Source organism: Girardinichthys multiradiatus, chromosome 14 (assembly GCF_021462225.1).
Source record: "Girardinichthys multiradiatus isolate DD_20200921_A chromosome 14, DD_fGirMul_XY1, whole genome shotgun sequence".
NCBI lineage: Eukaryota > Metazoa > Chordata > Actinopteri > Cyprinodontiformes > Goodeidae > Girardinichthys > Girardinichthys multiradiatus.
The window spans coordinates 33,941,856-33,954,758 of record NC_061807.1 but is presented as its reverse complement, the minus strand read 5'-3'; the positions used below and the strand labels follow the sequence as shown (position 1 = coordinate 33,954,758).

The 12,903-nt window shown below is 40.2% G+C and overlaps 1 protein-coding gene across 1 annotated transcript; it reads left to right on the top strand.

The window, feature by feature from the left end:
* Positions 1–1,517: 1,517 nt before the first annotated feature.
* On the top strand, positions 1,518–10,345 carry cited1 (Cbp/p300-interacting transactivator, with Glu/Asp-rich carboxy-terminal domain, 1). The gene is made up of 2 exons (XM_047386045.1): positions 1,518–1,742; positions 7,548–10,345. The coding sequence occupies exon 2, from the start codon at positions 7,567–7,569 to the stop codon at positions 8,143–8,145; it is 579 nt and encodes a 192-aa protein (XP_047242001.1). The 5' UTR covers positions 1,518–1,742; positions 7,548–7,566; the 3' UTR covers positions 8,146–10,345.
* The last annotated feature ends 2,558 nt before the right edge of the window (positions 10,346–12,903 follow it).

The following is a 12,903-nucleotide window of genomic DNA, read 5'->3' as shown; positions in this document are numbered from 1 at the left end:
GGAGGCAGATCCTTTAGTTATCAGGCTCCTCTCCTGTGGAACCAGCTCCCAGTTTTAGTCCGTGAGGCAGACACCCTGTCTACTTTTAAGGCTAGGCTTAAAACTTTCCTTTTTGATAAAGCTTATAGTTAGAGTGGCCTAGGTTATCCTGAGGTATCTTCCTTATTTTTTACCTCCATCTTCTTCCCTCCCTGTTGGTTGGAGTAAAGGGGAGTCAGGTTTAGCCTAAACCAGCTCAGTTATGGTTGAGGTGCAAACACACCCTCCATTTCTGTTACCTGTGTGACCTCTTCTCTTTTCCAATGGTTATAATCAGTCTGACAGAGAGAGGTATCCCAATCCTTTTTTCAGTTTTTAGGATAACGATGGCCACCAGTGGGCTCTAGATGGATAAACTTTATCAGTTTATTATTTTACTTAGTACCTACCCCTAGACACAGCCCATTCTAAAATGGCCAAACTCTAACACTCATTAGTTTAATCTAACCTCCCCATCAACCCCGCACCTTTCCAAACCCTTTGTGAAGTGCCTTGAGACGACATGTGTTGTGAATTGGCGCTATATAAATAAAACTGAACTGAACTACTGGTTTAATGAGGTACAAACTGTCAGAGGTGTCAGTAGGAATCTTGTTGTACCTCCTACTGCGAACTTGGAAAATCCCGCTTCCGAATACAAAGAGAAACCACAATGCCTGCTAGTTGATAGGAAAGCCTGCAAAACCAGAACTTCTTCTAAAGCATCCCGTCTTATAATTTCTCTGTAAACAAGATGTAAAAGCAAACCTCTCAGATATCCTACTGAGAAGCATGTTATAGTACAGTGTTGTACTACATACATATTTTTGTTTTTTATTAATTGTTTTTTTTGGTGGATGAAGGCACTGAAGATTTCAGTTATAAAAGAAATTCCTGGCAATGAAAAGCTTTTTGACTCTTAAACGTAGTTTCAAAACAATAATGAAAAAAAACATTAAATAATGACATAAATTCAATAAATAAAATCTTAAACAAAGACATTAAAATTGTCTAAAAACAGGCTAAAACGAGGAGACATCGCAACATAAAGCTGGACTCAAATAAAAGCCAATGTAAAAAAAGATCTCGTTACACCTCGGCACAGTTAAACGCTGATATAGGTATTGGTGTAATATTATCACATAACATGTATTCGTTCAGAAGGTAGCTCATCGTGTTTGAGGTTTAACTTCATTTTAATATAATTTAACATAACACTGTCAGTAGTTATCCTTTAGTCGAAATATATTAGAGTTTTAGTCAGTAGTTCTGAAACATTTTGATTTATTTCCAGTTTGACTTGTATTTTTAATTTTAGTTTTGAACAACATTTTTGTTCTGCTTTTCTTATTGTCTGTGCTGATTAAACTTCTGATCCAGTGAAACTCCACTCCTGTCTTTGTGGATGCCACACTGCTTGGGCTCTCTCTCTCTTTCTCTCACTCTCACTCTCACTCACACACACTCTCTCTCACACACACACACACACACACACACACACACACACACACACACACATTGGGTTTTTCAGTGAGGAGGAGAGGGACATAAACTGCTTTTTATTCAGCAACCAGCTCTGTGAGGATCTGACAGAGCGTCCAGCAGTCACTCTGTGAACACACTTCTCTCTGACGGAGCTCAACCTCTCCAATAATTCACACTTTCACATCCACAGCAGACTTACTCACTCTCTCTCTGGACTGGGCTTTTTAAACTCCTCGCAGGTTGGTCCATCTCAGATGTTTTTCCACATTATAAAAGTAGATAAGTGTGTATTTGTAATGTACAGAGGAAACATTTTTCTGTCTTGGATTTCATAAATTTTACGTCATAATGTTATCTTACTTTCTTATTTCTTATTGTAGTAAAATAAATCTTAGGGTTTTTCTTTATTTTATTAGTAGCTTATCATTCAGTTTGGGGAGCTGAATTAATGAGAATATGACACACGAGAAATATTTATAGTTAGAAGGTGCTTGTTGCCTGTAACAGAAACCATAAAGAAAACTTTTACAGGTGAAAATTAGACTGTTGTTCCTGTTCTAAACTTGTCTCTTATTAACCATCCTCAATATGGAGGCAATTAGAGCCATCGGTGAGCAGTCCTGGGTGGCATATGGTGTGTGTGTGAACGGGACAGACACACTGATGGTTTAATTAGCTCGCCAGTCTGGAACTGTGTAAATGAAACCACTGTTGTTGTTGCTGTGGGCGGTTTGAGTATCTGTACTCAAACAACACTTTGTGAGTTAGCAAACTGCAATATTGCTCTTCATATTTGCAGCACCAATAAATCTGATAAGAACTCAGTTAGTAGCATTTCACAAACGTTCTGGATACATTTATATTTTACATGGAAAGCTCCAGCACAGCTAGCTAACCAGAACTGTTTTATAATTTATCATTTTTAAATTACATCCACATCTTATTGAGACTTTTTCCAGTTATTGTAGTGATCTTGATATTAATAATTGTCCACCAGCTTTATTAGCTAGTTAATTCAGTTTAAGGCCACAAAACCTCTGCTAAAAATTGCGCTAAATTGTTTGTTAATTTTTAGTCTTTGTTAGCTTAGGAAAAGTCAGCAAAGAAGACATGTTTCCTTATAAAAATAGTTCTGATTTTCAAAGTTATTTTATGTTTAGGTCTTATCCATAACATTTCCTTTACCTGTGGTCACATCACAGAGTTAGTAGAAATTATGAGAAATCCTAAGAGCTGATCAAAGGTTTTGCCAAATTTAACAATTGAAAACAACTTAAACTGAAAATGTTCATACCGTTCGTCAAGCAGTTATTTTGCGTGACGCTTGTTTTCTTAGCCAGACAACGACTGTGTTCTAACGCAAAATTGTGTTTACTGAGGCTAACAGTCGTATCAGTGCGCCCAGTTTTTGAGTCTGTAGGCACATGTTCCAAAACCTGCAAGACACTGAAAATGAGGTATTGTGACGGCGAAGGAGAGCTGCCTTTATCTGGGGAGATAAAAAAATATATATAAGTCAGAAGGGCTGTTTTTAGAGAGGAACCTCAGAGAGACACTCCACTGAGAGAAATAAACAAAATTTACCTTTTTGAAAGCTTAGCAGGATGGATGGAGCAGCAGTCGCCTGAACTTTCTTACTTATTCTTTGGCAAACATACTCCTCCTCTGTAAAAGGACTGTTGTAGACACAAAGCTGTCTCAGTGCTGCAGTAAGGTTATGTCAGTTGGTGGACTGAGATCTGATCTGAACATTTGCCAGGGTCCATCATTAACAATCCTACCACTCTTCTACAAATTTAATACAATATGACATCTTTGACAATAACTTCACAAAACGCCAAGAGGATGTTGTTGCATATTCTCATTGTAAAAGTCAAATTTGTGGATATTCTAATGGGAAATAATATTATTAGCAGACTTAAGGTCAAGCAGTCAAACTTGGTCAAGGTCCAAAACAATCTGGAGCTGTTGATGGTGAGTGCCATTCTGTTATAGTCTAATTATTGCAATTTTATTGAGATTTAAAGTTTTATGCCAGTAGTTAATGTTCACCATATAAAGTTATATCCCTGCTGGGAGAGTCTGTCTCAATTATCCCAGCAGATAATTAAGACAGATGCAGAACTGTTTGCAGCCAAGATAGCAGCCCAGAGTGCAAATAAAATAATTTACCAAGCGAAACAAAGTTTTCAGCCACACAAATGTTGTTGGAAGAAGTTGGGTCAGCTGTGAGCAGGAAAAAACAATGGCACCCCATACAGCTGTTTCCTTCCTAATGCTGCTGGGCTGAACTTCCCGCTTTGTCCTCCATTCACACACAAACATTTGGGTGCAGGTTGGCACAGGATCATGCAAGGTTCAAAATGTGAGTGACATCAAGCCTTTAGTTTGCAGAATAGCTCTTTATCCTGGTGAAAAAAACAAACAAACCCAAAAACGTATTCTGTCTTTTTTAAATCCCTGCCTATCCTTATTGAACAGCTAACGGCTCACTTGCCTACCAGACTGTTACATTTTTAGAAGATAAGAAAGAGACCCTGTGTGGGGTTTTTGTTATTTGCACATTGCTGCTTCCTGTTGGCAGTTTAAAGAACTAAGTCTCGATTCGTCTAAGTATGCGGTCCGTATGAAGATTTATTTGTTGTTGTTTTTTTTTTTACTAGTTTATTGAAAGTTGTTGTTCTATTTTTTTCTTGCATTTAACATGACAGATGCAAAAGCTCAGTTACTTAGATGTTGCATACAGGAAACTCTTATTAAATTTTGCACTGCATCTGTTACAATCGTTATTGGATAAGTCTTGATTTTAAAGTTAAAGTCTCTGGCTGAGGGAGATTGTGACATCTACTGGCTAAGCTGCAGATTGCAGAGATTTTTTCTTTCTCTTAAAGAGTGCCTCTGGTTGTTTGTAGATAAAAGGGGAAAAAGGATGAAAATATAAGTGGTAAGAGTCCTCATATAATTCTACATTTAAAACAACATGGTTATATATGTCATTTTACTTTACTACCAACAAAGGGACTGGATCAACACCAAAAAAATTGAAGCTAAAAGTTTGTCCATTTAAGCTTGAAACTTAGTTTGTTTACTGTTGCAGAGATGCAGGGAAATGTGGGGTGGCATTGAACATCTACCACCAAACAAAGATTTTCGTAATGTAAGCTGACCACAGGTGATGCACGTTTGGCAGACTGCAAACTGCTACCTTTTCTGAGCCGTTTCTTTGCATTACGTTTAGGACCTAGATCAGTCATTCAAAACTCCAAGTGCTTAAAAGGTATTGCAGGAGATCCAATTAGAAACAAAGCCTCTTGTATTTCAGGTTTGTGCACATGTACTACAACATAATTGTTCTGTTTCCAACAGATCCCACAAGAAGCTAGTTAAATATGTGCATGCATGTATGGCTGCAACTTTAAATCCCTGTCTGAAACGTCTAATAAAAACTGCACCAGTGGGGGCTCAGTGGGCTGTTTATGTTTGCATCTCCTGCACTCATGTGGTCGAAGGCTCTTGGGCAGAGACACCATGTGCAGCCTGGCCTCTGACAGTAATCGGCCAATGAATAATGAACAGACACACAAACCTGCCACTGACAGCTGTTTGGGATCTTTGTTTGTATGTTAACGCTATCATTCGACTGCAGCTGCATGCCTGCCTGTAGCAATTATGCCCTCTCTAAATAAGAGCCAAAGGAGAGGCTGTGTGTGTGTGTGTTTGTGTGTGTGTCTGTCAGGAAACATTATTATGTGATTGTATGACTCAAAGGATAGCCACATGATGCTGTATGTGTGTACATTAAGGCTTTTTGAACTAAGTGTAATATAAACCAGCTCAGGGACTAAAATATGAGCCTCAAGGATTGTGTTGCATTATCACACACACACACACACACACACACACACACACACACACACACACTTTAATAACATAATTTAGTTTTTACACACACATTTTGAGACACAGTCAGACATATGGTCCTTTCTCAGGGCCCATATTTACCCTCCCATGTGACCCAGGCTCTGCTTGAGATCCTCAAAGGCTCTGTTGTGTTGGGAGCTCCATTAAGACACACACACACACACACACACACACACACACACACACACACACATACATACACAGCATATGTACGCAGCCCCATAAATACTCCCTCAAGTCACTGGTGCCTACGGACCTTTTCATGGTTAATTTGCTGTTCAATAGGTCAGGAGAAAAAGCAGAACCCCCCCCACACACACACACAGTAATTCTCAAATTCTGAGTAATGCGGCCGTCCCCGCACCAGTATCGCCTTGCTGCATGTTTCTCACACAGATGTGACTCTTGTGATCTACCAGGACCAAAGAACACGTGTGAACCTGCTGTTAACATTCAACAGGGCTTTTTGTTTTATCAAAACCCTGCAATTAAACTACGTTTTTTGTTTTTTTAGATATTTTGCGCATTTATGGGCCCCCTCTGGTAAAGCTGCATAAAAAGGTCTTAAAGCGAATTCAATTCAGAGACCAATTTCTTTCACCCACTGGCCACTAGGCTGGATAAAAAAAATCCAAAAGCTCACTGTTGGTGAACTGTACCAAAAAGTGACATCTTGGTACATTTGGCACCATTTCAGTCCTACTATCATAAACCTCAGCATATGGAGTTTGTTAAATGCTGCTGTGGTTGTATCTGAAACTGTGTTCGTTGGTACGATGAGACTTCGATCTTTTCAGGGACAAACCCTCCATGTTGGAAAGGTATGATAAAAAGGATGAACACAAAAAAAGTACCTGATGTCCACAGTTAATTGCGATAGAGGACCTATGATGCTGTGGGCTTTTTTTTCCCCCAAATGTCCTGGGAATCTTGTTAGAGTGTATTGTATCATGAATTCTCTGAAATTCAGGATATTTTACATAAAAATCTTGTTGCCTCTGCTAGAAAACCAGAAATATGCCACCATTGGGTCTTTCAGCAGGGTAATGATCCAAAGCATATGACCAAAACAATGCAGGAATGGCTCACCAGACCCAAAATCCACCTTCTTCTGAGGTTGTCTCAGTCATCAGGCCCAAACCCTACAGAAAATTGATAGGATTCTGGATGATCTATAACGATTGTGCAGAAGAATGGTCACAGATCTCTCTCTATGCATACTATAACCTTGTGAAATGTTATATGTGAAGACTAAGCCCTGTCCAGTTGGCTGAAGGGGTAATTTACTAAGGGTAAATAGCATGGATACCAAAAGGTTCAAAGGATTTTGCATTATTCAGAAATATTGATCTTCAAACTTCAAACGTCCTTTAACCTCTTAAGCTCTAGGGTCCCCTTACAAGGGGACTTGGCCTCTTTAGCTCGTGGCTGACTAACTCTGAGACTGACACACACTTGTCATATGTCCAGATCTTTAGCTGAGACTCCTCTACGAAAGTGTCTACTTCTACTTATATCCACTGACCACAGCTCAAACACCATGCAAAAAAGTCTAAACATGTATAACTTTTCAATTGCTTGTTGTGTTGACACCAGACTGGCTACAGATGTCACTCAAATGCTGTAATTACAATTTTTTGTGTTTATTTTCTTCTTTACAGCAAGAGTAAGAGCATCTGGTAAACATCTGGTTTTTGTTAGGCAGAATTTAGTTTTTTGCATTTAAACCTCATTTACTCAGGCCCAGAATAATTTACTCTCAAATTTTCACATCCACATCATCCTGGAGGACGCAGTTTAGGCATTGTACAAGCTGAGAAATGCCTTATGAAAGTATGAGTGTGCATTTAGACCCTATGGCTTAAGGGGTTAACAAACACAACTGAGCTGAAAGTAGTGGAATGAGAATAAAGTTTCCATTGTTGCTGTTCAGCTGAAGGTTCAGATTTTGTATCTGCTAGTCTAGACAGAAAAATGATCTTTTACACAGATGTCTTATCAGTAACAATGTCTGTCTTCAGTGATGTCCCCTGCCATCAGCTGGATAGTTCAGCTAACCAGCTTATCTCTTCCTCATGCTCCTGTTTGATGACATTTCCCCATCCTTCTTCTTCCTCATGCAGGCTCTGGGCTTTCCTGGTGATGACCTCAATCCTGTGGCCTGGCAACACCTACGCTGCAATGAAAGACCTCTCCTCATCATCTTCTCCTCTCACCTCCCTTCTCCATTACTCTTCCTCCAAGCCCTCTGCTGTGCCCTTCTCCCCTTCGGCAGGTCCCACCTCGTCGCCGGGGGTCTCACTGTCATCAGCGCCGCTCTCCAAACCACAGCCCTTCTGTCTGCAGACAGGTCCACACCTCATAGCCAGCATGCAGCTGCAGAAGCTCAACTCTCACTACCAAAACCTCGCTTCAGGGGTCTCCACGGGCCATTTGGCACCCTGCGGAGCTCAGAAGAGTTTCAGTGGCTCACCGCTAGCCACAGCCAACCCTCTCCTGGGGCCCTCTGGAGGCCTTGGCACCGGGAGCATGGGTATGGGGATCGGCATGGCAGGCCAAGGCTCCGCAGCAGGTGGAATTATTGACTTTGATCCCGTGGACGAGGAGGTTCTCATGTCTCTGGTAGTTGAGCTGGGTTTGGACCGAGCCAACGAACTGCCGGAGCTCTGGCTGGGACAGAACGAGTTTGACTTCATGTCAGATGTCCCAGCTGGGTGCTGACAAGGAAAAAAAATCACAAACAATTGGATTCAGTGGAATTGATCGACAAAGAGAGAGAAGTCTTTTCTCACTGTTTTGTTTTTGTCTCCCCTCCCTTTCTTGGTTGATACACCGACGAAATGAGGAGAGCGTTCAAGAGATTCGAGGCACATTCCTGTTTCTGTTTTACTGTCATAGTATTATCTGCAGACAGGAATTTCTACAAAAGGACAGCTCTCTAGTTTGTTTTGTAACAAGGTTGGTTTTTGTTTAATCAGTGAGTTTGTTTCACTGTGATGTTCTCCCTCTACGTTCAGTGTTCGTTTAAGAAAACCCAAAGCACAAGCAGAGTATGTCCTCTTTTGTCCACCACTGCATCACTGGGCCCTAATGAAAACCAGCTGACTGATGTGAGAGGGGTTCAAAGAGACATATGAGCCGATCTCTTGGAGGCCAAACTATAAAGACGAGTAAGATTCAACTGTTGGACCTGGATCGGTGCATAAAGAAAATAAAAAGCAGTGAACCAGGACTTGATGGGAGATCACCAAAAAAAAGGGCGACAAACACTATGCTTCCTGTTTTCCTAATAGACAATATTAAGCCTCCGCTCTCATGGGAAAGAGACTTCAGCCTCTTTGGCTTCACAAAGATCGGATTGTCTGAGAACTAGTTATCTCTACCTACTTCTCTTTCTTTGTTTTGTTTGGATTTAGATCAAGCAGTTGTGTCCTTGTTACTTAAGACAGCAGCTGATATCCATCAGGAGTCTTGGACAAGGAGACCTTCTGTAGTCCCTGTTTTCTGAACAGGGACGTTTTAGGAGCATGCGACAATAATGCCGTAAAATGTGTCCAATGAAACAACTGGACCCTTTTGGTCATTTCTGTGCCAAGCTAAACTAATGCAATCTCAAAATATTTATTCTGTGGTCACAAAACCCAAAATGTTCTATTCACACACCTTCAGTATCACAGTTTTTCTTCTTTATTGCTCTGATACTATTGTGAAAACAGTTTTTAGCTCAGACTGACCTTAATGTCGCTTTCCTCCACGTTTCTGAAGCGGAAGTGATCTCTGCTTCATCACCATGAGGCCTGCAAGCTTGTGTTTGCATACCTTTCACCCTGACCAAACGATGTACAGTCAATCTGTCATGATGTCTAGAATGGGAAAAATCAAAATCAAGATAAATTGCTTTTTTCCTCAAATTTTAGCTTTAATTTGGTGTTATATAAAACTGTAACACCTTGCTAGGTTTAATAGGGTTAATACTTTAATTCAGCTTGGTAGCCAGCGGTTGCTTTTTATTCTGGCAGAAGCAGCTAACAAAATACACTGTTATAGAGGATTGAAACCACTTGCCTGTTGCTGCACAGATCCCTCAGCCTTGACCCACTGAAACGCTAACCTGGAAGAGCATCCTTAAATGGGATTGCAGTGGATCTCACTAGTTCCCCGCAATGCGTGTGAATGCTCAAACAAAATGGCATCTGTTAAAGCATGCGGTGAACTAACACTCACAGGGTACCATGGTTTTTCAAACTCAAACTCCCAGAGTTCTCTGTCCTTTTTTTTTTTGTTTTAAAAATAGAAATAAAGGAATTTACAATGAATTCATGTCAGATATTTCTGGTCAGATTTTACATTTAGAACCTGCAAAACCAGCAGACAGTAAGTAAAAGATGGATGGATGGATGGATGGATGGATGGATGGATTGATGGAAGGATGGATGATATTTTTCAGGACTTTTCCAGACTATGTAAGAACCCTGACCCTCTGTGATGTTCTGTTTTAGCTTTCTGTTGCAACACAAAACACAATTTTATTGCTTTCATTTAAAGGTGGCCTGAAAGATTCAGGTTACACAATCAAATGTGTGTCTGTGGTATGACTCAAAGCTACAGACAAATGCTAATAGGGGCCTTGGGTTTATACTACGTAAACCTTTTATTTACATGTGAAACAAAGTTTAATAGTGGTTTTCATATTATCTTGCAGTACACAACTTGAAATCACATGAAAGGCCTGTCATGTGATTTTATCACTTAGGAAACACATAGATGTGCAGTAAGGCATAAATCAGTATTTAATCAAGATACATGTGACATGTCAAGCAGAAAGAAAGATGTTTTTCACTCCCTGGTCTTTTCATGTTTTCTGCTTACATCGTGGTCATGTATTTATATGATCGTAAATAAAGTTAAAGCTGCAATTCTCCCCCGGTTTTGAGTCTAACTTAAAAAGCTCACTCTTCATCTCCGAGTTACTGTTTCATATTTTGTTATGTTACAACCACAAACTTCTATTAATTTTATTGGGATTTTGTGTGGCAGACAAACACAAAGTAATGCACTATTCTGAAGTTTTTGTTTTTTATTGTATTTAGAAATTTAAATCTGAAAGGTGTTGCATGGATTTATGTTTAGCCCCTCTGATTCAATACTTTAGATGCAAATCGAGCTGCAAGTCATTTGCGGTATGTCTCTACCATCTTAGCCACAGATTATAAATGAGATTTACAGTAGATTAGGCTTTGACTAGGTCTCTCAACAGAAAAACAAGTTTTGTTCTAAACCATGCCATTGTAACTCTGGATGCTTGTCCCGGTGGAAGGTGAATCTCAACACCCGGTATCAGGTCTTTTACAGCCTCCAAAAGGTTTTCTTCCAGGATTGTTCTATATCTAGTTGTGTCCATCTTCCCATCAACTCTGACCAGATTCCCTTCCTTGCTGAGGATGAACATTTCAACAGCATGTTAGGTGTTAGTTTCATTCACATGGGAAGTATCCCGCCTAAAAAGTTCCATTCTAGCCTTTCCTGACCAGAGCACCTTTTCCACATTCTTGCTGTCTCCTCCTACATGACTTATAAACTTTAATTTGACTTCTTATGACTTTCTTCCCTTAATGACTATATTCTAGCCACTCCTCCATGAAGACCAGATTTGTGGTAATAATTGTCCTATCCACAGAGATCCAGCTGGGCTGTGGATCTCTGCGGCTCCTCCAGAGCTACCATGGGCTGCTTGTCTAATTAATGCTCCCTGCATGTCATTTCCAGCATGGCCAGATCTTTGTTATTTTATTGTTGGTTTTGAGCGTTGCTGTTCAGAGCATGTGATGTCATTTTATAACCAAACTCTGCTTGAAACTTCTCCACAACTTTCTCTCTGACCTGTCTGCTGTGTTCCTCGGTCTTCAGGGATGCTGTTTGTTCACTGATGTTCTCTAACAAACCTCTGAGGCCTTCACAGAACATCTGGATCTATGCTGAGACTAATATTAAACTGGTTCACTTATTAGATGACTTCTGAGGGCAATGAGTTAGACTGGATTTTATTTGGGGGCATCATAGAAAAGGGGGGCTTAATTAAAAAGCAGGCCACACTTTTCAGATTTTATTTGTAAGTAAATTGTTCAAATCATTTAGAACTTTTTTTTCACTTAACAACTGTGCATCAATCAATGTGTTGCTCTGTCATGTAAAATCCAAATAAAATACACCGAATTTTGTGGTGGTATTGTCACAAATTCTTAAACGGTTTTGCCTTTGTAAACTGCATACGTTTCTTGTTTTTTCTGTGATTCGACGAACAAATGTCCTGGAGACTTAAAACTGACACCTGACCCCCCACTCATCCTAAAGGGGCTTTACGTCGCTGCTCTAGATAAATGCAGTCACGATGAGCCCCTGACATGTTACAGTATCTGTTGTGGTAAGAGGAGACGAGCAGGGCAACAACAAAGCACTTTAACCCTCAGGTCAGCATGTCTGTCATCTGCGCATTGTGGCTCTCCTGCCAGGCCACACAAAATAACGCACCTGCATGGGAGTCCGCACACCGGCGCGCATCTGCAGTCATACAAAGGCGCGAAGATAAAGCCACACAGGCTGTGGCAAAGGCAAGAGGATGGTGTTACAGCCATTAAACAGGCTTGGTGGTTATACCAAGTTTCACAGTTGTGTGTGTGTGTACTTGTTTATGTTGTCTGGCACAATTGCTTCTCATTTGAAGACCAATAGGCCGGTCTAATGCAGCGGACACATATTTAGAGTCAGTGGTTACAGTTAAGCTTTGGGTTTGGAATGTGCAGGTAATTATTAAGGGCAGGGTAAGGGTCATGGTTAGGCACAAATTAAGATATTAAGTTAATGGAAGTCTATACATTGTTCTAATAAGAATAGAAATATAAACATATTTGTGCGTTTAATGAAAAATTATGTTTAAAATGTGACAAAGCAAACCGAGCCAATCAATTTAGATATAGAGGGCTCAGGTTACATCTTAGCTCCATGCAGGCATGTCCTTTTTTTACTTCTACTTTCCTGCGCACACACACACACACACACACACACACACACACACACACACACACACATACCCACACACACCAGTACTGCTTTTAGCTGTTGATAAGGATCTTTGCTACAGTCCCAGATTTCTTTTCTTTCTGTAATGAAACGAGAAAAGGAGCGATTAATGAAAACCTGCTGAAGGAGTATTTTGATGGAGTCCTTTTTTTAGCTTTTCCCAGGGATTTGGTGGGTATTTCCTTCATAACAATCGGCTCTCTGAGGTGTAGTGAAAGACATAAAGTTGCCTCTCATTGCCTCCAAGTCTAACAGACAGTCTCCTCTTTCTCTGTCTCCTCCCCTAAGTGGGTCAAAATAACATTCTTCACATTGGAGGGAGCCTTGTGTTTGTTTCCATCTGCTCCATATTGTTTTAAAATCTTCTTTTGAGTGAGTGAGTGTGTGTGTTTTTTGTGGTCC